The sequence below is a fragment of the Cynara cardunculus genome, assembly GCF_001531365.2.
Source record: "Cynara cardunculus var. scolymus isolate 2C chromosome LG 2, CcrdV1, whole genome shotgun sequence".
Classification (NCBI taxonomy): Eukaryota; Viridiplantae; Streptophyta; class Magnoliopsida; order Asterales; family Asteraceae; genus Cynara; species Cynara cardunculus.
In genome coordinates, this window is record NC_037529.1 from 17690337 (window position 1) to 17703277 (window position 12941).

General features: G+C 37.6%; 2 protein-coding genes across 2 annotated transcripts; one reads left to right on the plus strand and one right to left on the minus strand.

Annotated features, from left to right (window-relative positions):
- Window positions 1-364: 364 nt before the first annotated feature.
- On the plus strand, window positions 365-5578 carry LOC112505426 (RING finger and transmembrane domain-containing protein 2-like). The gene is made up of 8 exons (XM_025109338.1): window positions 365-1337; window positions 3022-3098; window positions 3196-3364; window positions 3918-4006; window positions 4138-4302; window positions 4387-4464; window positions 4541-4644; window positions 5276-5578. Exons 1-8 carry the CDS (start codon window positions 815-817, stop codon window positions 5379-5381), a joined length of 1311 nt encoding a protein of 436 aa, XP_024965106.1. The 5' UTR covers window positions 365-814; the 3' UTR covers window positions 5382-5578.
- A 50-nt stretch (window positions 5579-5628) lies between these two features.
- On the minus strand, window positions 5629-10673 carry LOC112505433. The gene is made up of 6 exons (XM_025109345.1): window positions 10231-10673; window positions 7949-8128; window positions 7530-7655; window positions 7091-7285; window positions 6419-6583; window positions 5629-6067 (listed from the first exon to the last, which is right to left on the minus strand). The coding sequence occupies exons 1-6, from the start codon at window positions 10519-10521 to the stop codon at window positions 5768-5770; spliced, it is 1257 nt and encodes a 418-aa protein (XP_024965113.1). The 5' UTR covers window positions 10522-10673; the 3' UTR covers window positions 5629-5767.
- Between the last annotated feature and the right edge of the window lie 2268 nt (window positions 10674-12941).

Consider the following 12941-nt stretch of genomic DNA (forward strand, 5'->3'; position numbering starts at 1 on the left):
TCGGGGGATGCTACTCAAACCGGGACCGGGGATCCCCGGTAGAATCAAATGAAAGGATATTCTTTATGGGGTTTGACTAGGGATTGTCATATGTTTGACCGGGGAATAGATGTTAATTCCCGTACCCGCCAGGGACCGGGCCGGGGGATGTTACTTCAAACCGGGGCCGGGGATTACAAAACCCGCCCCATCCTCACCCCGTTGCCATGCCTATTTAGAAAAGAATTAATCCAGTATATTTTGATACAACTCGTTAGTATTTACATTCAATTAAGATTAATCTATGATAAATATATCTTTTTATATTTTTCATTGTAAATGTTATATAGTTTGGGGTAAAAGAGAGGAGAGGAGAGGAAGTTGGAAATGGCGCGCGCTCTGCGATTGGGAGAAAGAAAGAGGACTACTTGTTCGCAACCACTACCCCCGACGATAACCAAGTGAAAATCCACACTCCAAACTCACCTTTTCTATCTTTCAGCTCTATACGCAAAATCCTTCTGAGATAACCCACTTCAGCTAATCCTCGCTCCACCTTTCCCCCAATTTCAGAACGCAATTTCATTACTTCTTATCAAAATTTGCTTTCAGAACACACCTTCATAGTTTCTGTGAATTGCAGAAGCAGTTGAGGGTACATAGTAGCATGATATGTGTGTTTGATGTCTTTTGTTGTTACTTTCATTGACTTATATTTTGGTTCTTGAGGAGGGTTTGACGTGCCCTCCAAGCTCGTTTATCATTCTGGTCAAAATTAGGGTTTTTTTTGTGATTTTTTGCTGGTTATATCCTCTTTGGTAATTGGAACCTAGAAATGGAGCCTCCTTCTGCAAGTATTTTATCTTCAAATAGCAGTAGAAGTGGTTTAAGGTTCAGGTTACGCGAAATAATTCGGGCACCACTGTTGGCTTTTTTGGAGCATTCGGGCGTTTTGCACACCCGGTCACAATCAATTTCCAGTTCTGATCTCGAGATGCAGCATGAAAATGCAATTGAGGATGGGTTGGTCCAGTATCGCGACCGCGGTGGTGTAGTTAACGGAGCGGAGGAAGTTTCTATTAGGATTATGGGTGCCGTGGAGGAAGAGTTGCCGCCTAATGTGGTGGTGGATGGTGGTGGGACCGTTGGTAATGGTGAGGAACAAATAGATAACTTTAGTGGGAGAAGAGCAGAAGAGTTAAGGAGTGGGGTTGGTGTTAATGGAGTTGATGGCCAGATCCCTTCACCTTCTGCAACTAATAATCGATATGATATTCAAAATGTGGCACAATGGATTGAGCAGATTCTCCCTTTCTCTTTGCTTCTCTTGGTTGTTTTAATACGCCAACATTTACAAGGTAATTTTACTTCTCTTTGTTGATTTGTCATATGTTTGTAATAGACTTGTAGTTTGTGTGTGATTGTTTAGTGTTGCGTCCAATATAAATTTGCTGCCTTTTGGTTTTCTTTTGAAATTTTGGTGATTGTTAGTAGTAATGACTCTGATTTTATTCCAAAGTTTATTGAAGCCAATGTAGCATAAACAGCTCTTTCGTTTGCCTTTAACCAACCATGTGGCCTTAGCAGTTAGCACTCAGATTTCTTTACTTTTGTGAGTGGTGGGTCAGCATGAAAGGGGGACTTGGTGAAAGAACTAGAACGAGATAGCTAAAAGATTTTTTTTTTCTATAACCATGTGATTATATCTTAGGGCAATCCTTTTGTTGACAGATGCTCCTAGCCTCCTATTACACTTATAATCGTTGAAGGATGAGAACCAACTATATAGCTTCTACTCTTAAGGATTCTACTATTGTATATGCCATTTGTCCGATCGTTTTTGGAGCTAGATGTAATAACGAGCTTGGCGAAACTAATCAAATGAGGTGTTGGTTTCCTTCCTTTTCTTGCCTGAATTGGAAACCTTGTGGCTTATATATCCATAAGATTGAGTCCTTGTGTTTGTGAGATGGTGTAAAAAAAGGTGCTTTATAACCTATTTGAAGTCCATATGCAGCATGCCAGCATCTCTTTTTCTATCATGATGTTAATATAGACATCTTTCACTATAATATTCTATCAATATAGAATGTACATATCAATAAACACATAATATAACCCAATTCCGACATTGTCGATAGGCTAAACCCTCGTTTTGGGCAAGTGCTAAAGTAACTTCTAGAAGGCCAAATTAAATGAAAATACAACTTACTATGGTATGAATTCTATTTTCTGTAATGTACTTTCAAAACCTTCATTTTGGTACTGAAGATGTGATATCTCAAACATTTAAACCAAAGTATATTACACAAAAATGGAATAGACCAAAGTTTTTGCATTTTCATGCATTCTGAAATGTAAATTAGGTACCTAAATGTGTGAGATGTCACATCTGAGTTACCAAAATGAAGGCTTTAAAAGTACGTTATGCCAAATTGGAATGACTCAAATACATTTGCATTTTCATGCAATTTGCCCCCCAAAAGACCATTATCATTCCCATCAAAGAGATGAAATTCATTATGGGAGGTATGATTATGAAGAGGCTGCAGAGGAAAGACAAGAAAAAAATGCTGGTTGCTAACATTGTAGAAACATGTACAAGGGCCAACTCCTAGAGAGCTTATTCGAAACTGTTTTTGTACATTCAAAATTACATGAATATCCTAGTCAAGAGGAACTTTCTAGATTCTACAACCCGATTCACTGCGTCAAAGAGTACTCTGTAACGTTATAGGTAATTCTGTAAGATACAAGGGAGATGTAGAATTTCTGGATTATTCTACAAACCTTCGGAGTTCTGGTGCATCAAGGGCCTCTTCTCGGAAATGCTCACTTCACCCTGCCTTAGGACACCACAATTTAATTCCCCCATGATGACTGTGGGACACGTACGGTGGGGGCACTCTGGAGGGTAGCACAAACCCTGCTGGATTTCTTAACATGATGAAGTAGCAAAAACTGGATGTTCATTTGTTGTTTGGTAAGGCAAGCTAGTATCATATATGGAATACTAACATATGTATATGCTGCCTCTTTCAGGGTTTTTTGGGACCATTTGGATTTCTGCGGTCCTATTTAAATCAAATGACATTCTGCAAAAGCAAACTGCTTTGAAGGTATGGTTGAATTTGGAAGTCTTCTCTTCCATGGAAGCTAGTTTCTGTTTCTTCATTATTCTTGCCACTAAGCATCTTTAAATATCATTTTCTGCAGGGAGAGAGGAAATCATTTGTTCTTATCAGCATCACTGTGATCTTTATGCTCCATGTGGTTTTTATTTACTGGTGGTATCAAAATGATGATCTTATGCATCCATTGGTTTTGCTTCCTCCAAAGTCAGTCCCACCATTCTGGCATGCTTTGTTCATCATCTTGGTTAATGGTAAGTACTTTGTATTTTAACGGTTTCCAGTAACCAAGTTTCTGAATGCTTCCATGGATAGCAATATATGATGTGATATATGATTTTCATTGCTAAGCCCAAAACAATTTGAAATGATCACCATACCACTGATATATACATCCTTTGTGCCACAATCAGAGTTGAGTTTGTCATTTCTGTTTAGTTTTGTAATCCTATGAGTGAATTGATGGAAGTCCTCCAGTTTACACTCAATGAGATGTATCTTTAATCTTTGCAAACTTTGCAAAATGTGCGCTCTTTTCGATAGGGTGTGTAACTGAACGCATCCATGGAATTCATTAGGCAGTACACAAATGTGAGATTCAAACTTAGAGCCTGAGTGAATTACAACTTACAACCACTTGAACAAGCTCAGGAGGCACAAAATGGACTCCTTTTCCGTTTGTTTACCGTTTTCTTCCATTCTCCTTTTTTATGGATCCCATCTCCACTCCTACAAGTAAATGAAACCCACAAAATGGAAATTTTAAATGTCCAAGATGATTATAGCCTAATATTTTGTTCACCTCAGATTCTATGGCACGGCAAGCGGGAATGGTCTTCAAGTGTCTACTTTTAATGTACTACAAGAACACTGGAGGTCATAATTATCGGAAACAGGTAGCTCATATGACGCGTGTTAATTAGTTCTTAGTGCTTGATTTTGAATAGTTCAAAAGAACATTTTGGTTCTGTTTCATGCTTTCTGAGTCTATTCTTCCGGAAGATAACTCAAGGATACGCTTTTGTAGGGTCAAATGCTAACTCTGGTTGAGTACATGCTACTGCTGTACCGTACTTTGTTGCCTACCCCTGTTTGGTATCGGTTCTTTCTGAACAAAGAATATGGAAGTATCTTTTCATCAGTTACAGCAGGATTGTACTTAACTTTCAAGCTTACATCGGTCATACAGAAGGTATACATATCCAGGTTGATAAATTTTCTGAAAGACATATGGGACAGTTGTTTGTTATCGAAGTTGGAGGGTATTTTTGTGTAGGTTCGTTTGGTGTTTGCTGCTTTAAGGGCGTTGTCTTGCAAAGAGGTGCATTATGGGTCATCTGCATCTACTGAGCAGGTTAGCATGAACTTTTTGGATTTGATGACTTAGTTGTCATTTCATAACCTTTGTAACAAGACATTGATTCATTCAGGTGAGTGCTGCTGGAGATCTTTGTGCCATTTGTCAAGAAAAAATGCACTCTCCGATCGTGCTACGGTGTAAACACATATTTTGCGAAGAATGTGTATCAGAATGGTCAGTCACTTTGTTTCTTTCCTTCTTCCTTTCAGTAGTCTCCCTTCTATCATTGATTTACAGGCCTACCCATTGATATTTTGGCTCAATCCAAGTAGTATTTTAGGTAACGGTGGTCAACTGGCGCGATCCTTACATCATTGTGAGAAAAAGGGCCTCAACAAGTATTATAAAGATCTTTAACAAATGCATTTGATCATCAAAAATAAAATTCAATACAAAAGTTCTAGAACGTACTCTTCTATTTTTTTTTTATTAACCTGGATATCCAACCCACTATGCGAGCCGACTAATCCCAGGGCGACCACCTGCTTTGCAGATAGCCCGGAGTCCCCGCATTTGAACCTCCGTGGCCACAAGTGGATTTTTATTCCTCCCTGGATTTGAACCTGGGACCTCCTGGTACTTTTGACCTTTGGAGCCAAACTCAAACCAATCAGGCACCACCCTTGTGGTATATGTCACTACATAGCATATAAGACGCTCATTTAAGCTAGATTATGTAAACCTTTAACGCGTCTCAAACAAATTGTAGTGGTAATCATCATATCAAGAACAAATACATATCCATGGAAGTCATATTGTGGATCTTGGAGAAGTTGTATTTTATGTATAGGTTGGGTTGTTGCAGGTTTGATCGGGAGAGGACATGCCCGTTATGTAGAGCAGTTGTGAAGCCAGCAGACATCAAATCATATAGCGATGGATCTACAAGTCTCTTTTTCCAGTTCTTTTGATACTAAACACCGACTGGATCATGTACAGCCCCCCGATGCTCATCAAAATCAACCTTTGCTATTGCTCCTGGGCGTTAACCTGAATTTGAATACATTTTTTGATCTTGGATACATGAGCGTGTATGTATGTATGACTCAACTTATCTCTTTCTGCAAAAGTTTCAATTCAAGTATACAAACAAATCGGAATTCCAGAATAAATTTCTAACTAAATGCTAATCAAGGTTTCCTCCATACGGTGTTTTACTATGAGGCAATCAAAATATAACACATACCATCAGAAATACACAATTTAAAAAATTACATTTACCACATATAAAAATATGCTCCACAAAATAATGTTTACAAGAACAGAATAATGTATCGAGGCAAAAAAGAACAACAATTCACATCTTGTGTTGGTCGAGAAACGGACTTGTGGGTGTAACAGGTGGAGATGAGATATCTCCAATTACATGTGGGTTCGTGTTCGTTGGTGTTACAATATTACTGTTTGTTGTGAAACTCTTCACGGGGTATACTTCCGATACCTCTTCTTTGCTCTCGTCTATGTAAACGACATCCTGCATTGTAAGTTGGTGGTATTCCACTATCTCCCTGAGAAATCGGTTCTCCCGAGCATAAACTGAGTTCTCCTGTGCCAACCGGGCTTTCTCTGCTAAAAGCGATTCCAGTTGGAGTCGAATCTGCCATGTAAACAAAACAACAAAATTCTTCATCCAAGTATGAGAAATAACAAAAATGCCCCACCAGTTAACAGAAACAGTTAAGAGGGAGGGACTTGTTTTGTGACAAATTGCGGTTTAAGGACCTTAGTAGTAACAAGTGCTAAAGCACAGGGACCAAACACATAATTTATTCTTAAAAGTATATAATCTTGGTTGAAGAAAGAAACTGTTATAGTTATTATGGTGAAAAAACATACGCAAGTTTAAAATTCATCTTCTTAGCAATTGAATTATGCATTTCTAGCATATATGTAACAACAAAATGCTAAAAAGGTCATGGGATTTTAGTAGATAAAATCAAATACATACCAAATCATCATCTTCAGGGCGGTCCCCATCTCGACCAGTCTCCCTGAGGACTCTATTTTCTTCTTCTAACTGAGCACAACGCTCCTTTGCAAAAGCAAGATCAGCCTTAACCGTCTTCAGCTCCCGAAGTAGAACCTTTGCTTTGGCTGCCATCGCCATTGAAACCTGTTAAGCAAATCAAAACGCATATCATACATCTCATGGATTAATAGAAAGGGTTACATTCCACGATTTCGTTAATGTGATCATGATTTGCTTTTCTAAACTTAGCAGCTACAGCAACCAATTACGTTATACATCTATTCTCTAGGACATGATAGCCATATATATATATATATATATATATATATATATATAGTTTGTTTCAAATACAACCCATTGCATTTGTACAACCAATGCTACCCAACAAATTGAGATATTTATAGAAATGATGAGAGTTCATTTATTATGATTTAAATATTTATGGAAGATGAATATGGTTAATTAATTATGATTAATACTTTATATTAGAAAACAATCAAAACTTCTATGAAATCACATATTAATCAAATGAAATGGATGGTTGAGATTGGGTTGTATTGGTTGCACAAATGTCAAGGGTTGTATAAACCTACACATGCAAGATATATAGATATCATATTATGAACCAGTAATACACATCTGCCACCTTACGTCGCGAGAGGCCTTCAGTTGAATTTCTGTATCAGTCTGCTTCTGGGGTTGAGTATTATGGGTATGCATTTGTAATGATTCCCTTGTACTCCCAACATTTGAAGCTGGATTTTTCTCAGACTTTTTCTTAATATGAAGTTTGCGTGTTTCCTGAATGATGTCTGCAGTTCGATTCTCCACAACTGTCATGCCCTCCTGTGAGACTAACTTTAGAAAAATCTCAAGTAAAAGCCATTAAATTCTTTCTTGAAATTGTATCAGTTGTTTTTAGAACAGACACCGGCTTTTAACCTTGTTGGTCAAAACTGGAAGCTTCTCCAATAATTAATTTTTTCATAAGGTAATCCAATTTACTAGCCACTCAAGAGTATAATTAATACTCAGAACAACATTCTCTTTCAACTTATTTAATTCATAAATGAATACAGCAGAAGCTTACCTCAAGAGCATTACCAATGGTGCCACCAATGTAATTGAGAGATGACGCAATTGCATCTATCCCCTTCTGCAGTGCAGGATTATCTGCCTTTTGACGATTTTCTGGCAACTGATATGGACTAGAATACTGTATATAACAAAAGACAAGACTAGCTATAAGGTTCATGTTCTTTAATTCTAGCCTCCGAGCATTTTACATTTTGGTCATTATAGAGGATACTAGAAAATGATGTTGAACAAGTAATGGTTATTCATACTTGAAGAAATCAATTTATAACCCAAGCCCACAGAAGCCACACATAGTTTTCAGTTATAATAATAAATAAATATCCCCAAGCCTAAAACCAATTCAGTTACACCAATACTTAGGTATCCATGCCCCCCTTCCCAAAAAAAATAACTATCATCTTTAACTATTACCTGGCCCTTTGCTTCTGTATCAGACATCTGTTGTCTCCTCCTTTCAGGTGTTTCATACTGTTGGGCCACATCATCATCCTCAATGATGGCCCTGGCTTTTCTAGCAAGAGCGCCCCAAAATCCCCGTTTAGGTTCATCCAAGTTCTTCATCGATGCATAATCATACCTGGTTGAATCATCCTACAACCACGAGTAACCATCTGCTAAGGGAACTACAGGATTACTTATGCAACATATGTTCTCACATATAATTACTAAAGGACAACAGCAAGTACAATTTGACATCAAGCTCATATAATTGCACTCTCCAAACAGCAATGTAGAGATAACAAACAAATGGCAATAGAGAGGAAGTAGAAAATAGAAGTACAAGGATCATTTTGCTTGAGTAAAGAAAGTATATGATCAATTGGAGCTACCCGAGCCCCCCTTTGGTTAGTGTATGCCTTCGATTGCAGCACTGTGCTTTTTAGAAATATCTAGTTATCGCTTTCTTCCCTCAAAAAACAGCTAGTAAATCTTCTTGTTTCAATTTCTTTGACATATGTGTAGCTTGACAACTTGTTACATGTTTTTATGCTTCAACTAGATCAGTGCCTCATATGATGGTGAGCACATTTGTAAAGTACCAACTTCATAAGGATAGCACATGCTATCAGAGATGTAATGTATCTTGTAGCAAACAGTCCCTTCTGTTCTCCACTATCAACAACACAACATTTACTTAGACAACCTCTGCAAATATCAAAGTATCTGTAGAAGCCGAAACCCTGCATCAAGTGAAAGCGCCAGGCTGATGATTCTTCCAGAAGTATCCAAGGTAGTCAATGTTATCAACTTCCTTTTTAGACCCATAAAAAGAAAGCACTTTAACCATCTTTGATTGTTTTCTCTCATTCTAGTTGTGCTCTAGCTTTCATGAGGATGCCTTTGCCTTCAAGACAATCTATTCCAGCCTGGACTAATAGTTCACCAGTGCAATGAATTATAAATCACCACTGAATGGCCGTCCCTCTTGTAATTCTCAGCATTTTATTCATTGCTTCGACATATCACTGTTCGAACTTATCATCAAATCATCCACTGTAGATTTAGGCCAGAATTTTATTGCTCTAGTTTACATCAAATCTTATTATAAAATCGAAGTCTTTCTAGTTACATTTGTGTTAATTCGAATAGAATTCTAGGCTTTCCACAAAAATGACATTAAAGTTTTATGCTTTGAGTTCACTTCAATTGTTCTATTACAAGCGCCAGACTTTACATTGTTGTTTGACAACTTTCTTAAATCACAGAAATCTTGGTTCAACTTGAAAATATTGTAGCAAATGAATAATAGGTCATTTGATGTTGATTTTGGATTCTCTGAACCCCATAAATTCCAAAAAGTATCATGATTCAATTTATGCAACTTCCATTTACATTGGTCTACATTGGTGTTTTCAAATCATGATGTGCGTTTTGCAGCAAAGGGGAAGATGCATCTATTGTTAATACATAGCCTTCTTTAATATTTGAGGAACACATGAAAATTACAGATCCAGAAACTTTGGGATACCCCTTTTGCTTTCATGTTTTTTGCATTCTCATATTCTGACTGTAAATAGACTGAAAATGTCAAGGATCAGGCAACACAATGTTGGTTAAAGGTTTTTACTATTGTGTTTGTGTAGTTGTATGGATATATATGTACACAGTCCAGTTTACATCGACATAGGTGGCCACTGCACTGTTATTATGATTGTTAAACTTCAAAAAAGCAACTCTGCTTATAGCAAAGAAGCAGACAGAATGCCAATCAATTATGTCAAATATGGTCCTCCCCATTCCATCAAAAGATACAAACTTTACCGTTTTATGACTAACCTAGCACTCTTTGAGTGCACATATAAGATAAAGATTTATGCAACTTAAACACTGTTATTCTAGTTGTCGCACTAGTTACAAAAATGCTAAGATGCGTAGTAACTTATTAACTTCCCCTAAAGAATTTAAAATCCACCATCAATTGTGAAGTTTGAAAAGAATACCATTTAGCATTAGAAAGTAAAAGAGTACCTACCTGTTACCTTCTTATACAGAAGAGAGCATCTCCGTGAACAAATCTATCAGATCAGAGGTAGAACAAAATAAAACACAACCACAACTCCAAAGCACAACTTCCCAACAGAAAATTTTCACATGTATACCAGAAAAATAACCAAGCTTTCACACACAGACGACACTATATAAATAATATGTAGTTATGTACACAAACATAACTTGTACAGGGAAAGTAGTACCTTGACAGAAGATTTATAAGAAGATCGAGCAGGATTGGACTTTGCTTGTCTGGGTGAAATAGCGGATTGACCGTAAGCCGAAGAGAGAGAAGAGTCGCGGTGAGCAGAGGATGCTCTGATCGCTTGGGCAGCGAGTGACTGTGTAGCTGCCGCAGGATTGGAAGACGATATTGAACCGTCTTCCGCCGGAGATGAAGGATCGTTAGGCCTATTTGAATTAGGGTTACGTATTGCAATTTCTTCTCTCAACGTTAAATCCTTGGCAAATCCTTGCCTTCTCCTATACGCCATGACACTTTTTTAGAATCGAAAAGTAAACTATTCCACCGCCGCTACCTCCACCGCCACGGCCGCTGTGGAGACAGAGACACCGGTGAAAGGAAGTGGATCCGAAGCTCCTTTCAGTCACACACACGTAGTCCCACTGTCACTGGCTCCCGAATTGTCAACGTCTCAATCAAATTCACATTCGGGTATTACTCGTGTTTTAGCCCATAGATTTCCTATTGGGCTTTATCGATGGGCTTCATCCATGGGTCTTTCAACTCTTGTAGCTACTTATTAGCTATAATTTAGTGATGACCAAACCGGCCCGGCCCAGCCCGTGACCAACGGAGGACTGGAAGCGGGACCGGCCAAAGACCGGTGAGGACCGGTCATGGGACTGCCGGTTACATCCGGTTATGGTTTTTGTCGGATTTGTGGGACCGAGACCGGTTTTGGCCCAACCCGAAATATTAAAAAATGACATTTCTTTTAAATATAGCCGTTTTTGACCGTCTTTTTTGTATTTTTTGGCCTCTAAACACTATAAATATGTAACAAGGTTGAGAGGTTTACATACCAAGTTCTCAATTCGTAAAAAACGCAAAAAATGTTCATAATTCTCGTAATGAAACGTATTTTTAAAGTGTATTTAAGTGACCCGTACGACAAATTTAATAATGTATTAAAAATATATATCATTAAAAAATTAAAATTTTTTTAAGGGTGGGACCGGTTGGGACCGGGGCCGGCGCCCCATAACGGTTATAAACTAGCCTGACCGGTCTTCATCTATTCGACCGGGACCAGTTACGCCAGGACCGGTTATAGCCGGTTATGAGAAATCTTGGGACCGGCCTGGGACCGATTTTTGGTCATTACTCGCTATCCATCACTTTTTGACAAGTAATGGTTGTTTGATATAAAAATTGATTAATATTCAGTAAGTTAAGTTTTTTGGAACATGTCCTATCCTAACTAAAAAAACACAGTCCAAATTCTTTCAAACAAATTGATTTTCAATTTGTACAGGCAGATTGATTTACACAAACAACTTTATTCATACATAACTTGATAAAAGACCAACCAAACAACCTCTTAATGCCCTTAACATAGTATTTAAATAACCATGCTATTCATACTATTTATTAATCTAAACATTACATTTAACCAAAATTATAAATACAGGTGTTTAAGACGTATATTTTTGCAACCAAATTATAAATTAACGTATCTCAAGGTTTTGTATCCTACTCCTTTGCAAATTCTTATCTCGTATCCTACTTGTATCTATCTCTACCCATAGGAATAATACCTCACTCACATTTGTTTTTCTTTTGACAAGCGTTGCTCCCTAGTCGATCTTGATAGAAACAATCGATTTAAGGAAGCCATTGATATAAAATAATGTTAGGGTTTCTCTTATAATCGACGTGAGATTACAATACAGGGAAACAAGAGGTATGTAATGCCTATCTCAACTGCACACCAATGACAAAACTAGCCCATGAAATATAAACAAAATTATAAATATATACTAACACCCTCCCTCAAACTCAAGGTGGTTGATGAACGACCAAGTTGAGTTTAAGGATAAGAGAAGAGAATTGTTCTGGATAGTGAGTTTTGGTAAAGACATCAGTCGTCTGATTGATAGAGCTGATTGCTTGAAGACAAGTAGTATTAGCGACAACACATTGATGAGTGAAGTGACAGTCAATCTCAATATGTTTGGTACGTTCGTGGAACACATCATTGTGAGCAATTTGAATACACTTCCATTATCACACCATATAGTTGTTAGTAATGATTGAGGAACACTCATATCAGTTAGGAGCCATCGAAGCCATACAAGTACTTGAGTAGTATTAGCAAGAGCACGATACCGGCTTCAGTATTAGAGTGTGATGTGAGAGATTATCTCTTACTGTGCCGGAAGATGAGAGAGTCTCCTAGAAAGAAACAATAAATGGTAGTAGAACCACAATCAGTGATATCACCAACCCAATTAACATCAGAGAAGGAACAAAGTTCAAGAGATGAAGATGAGGAGAAATATAAGCCATGGATCATTGTACCTTTGTAACATCTCGCTTGAGCAAACCCCAAATTACCAATTTTATAAAATCTCAAATTAAATATTATTTACTGATTATTAGGACCAAAATTGATCCTAATTATTCTAAAAGTTTTATCAAAGCAATCGGGGTCACAGATGGAAAATCTGAAGATGCTACTGAAACGACTAAGGGGCTGTTTGGCAGTTGCTGAATGATTTAGTTCAGAATAGCTAAGAGGTTAGAATGGCTAAGAGGGTCAGAATGGTTAAGTGCTGAATGAAACAAAGTTGTTTGGTAATTGTTTTCTGAATGACAGCAAAATTACCATTTTAACCCTCAAGAAATACAATCAATTCTAAACATTCTTTTAGAAAAAAAAGATGATGT

What these genes read in the sequence shown, in the direction of transcription:
- LOC112505433 (XM_025109345.1), bottom strand. Translation starts at nt 10,521, where the DNA reads ATGGCGTATAGGAGAAGGCAAGGATTTGCCAAGGATTTAACGTTGAGA. An exon ending in AACTGAAGGCCTCTCGCGAC is followed by an intron (nt 6,584 to 7,090) that starts GTAAGGTGGCAG and finishes TTTGCTTAACAG; the next exon opens with GTTTCAATGGCGATGGCAGC. An exon ending in GCCCTGAAGATGATGATTTG is followed by an intron (nt 6,068 to 6,418) that starts GTATGTATTTGA and finishes TTTACATGGCAG; the next exon opens with ATTCGACTCCAACTGGAATC.
- LOC112505426 (XM_025109338.1), top strand. Translation starts at nt 815, where the DNA reads ATGGAGCCTCCTTCTGCAAGTATTTTATCTTCAAATAGCAGTAGAAGT. An exon ending in GTTCATCATCTTGGTTAATG is followed by an intron (nt 3,365 to 3,917) that starts GTAAGTACTTTG and finishes TGTTCACCTCAG; the next exon opens with ATTCTATGGCACGGCAAGCG. An exon ending in GTCATAATTATCGGAAACAG is followed by an intron (nt 4,007 to 4,137) that starts GTAGCTCATATG and finishes ACGCTTTTGTAG; the next exon opens with GGTCAAATGCTAACTCTGGT.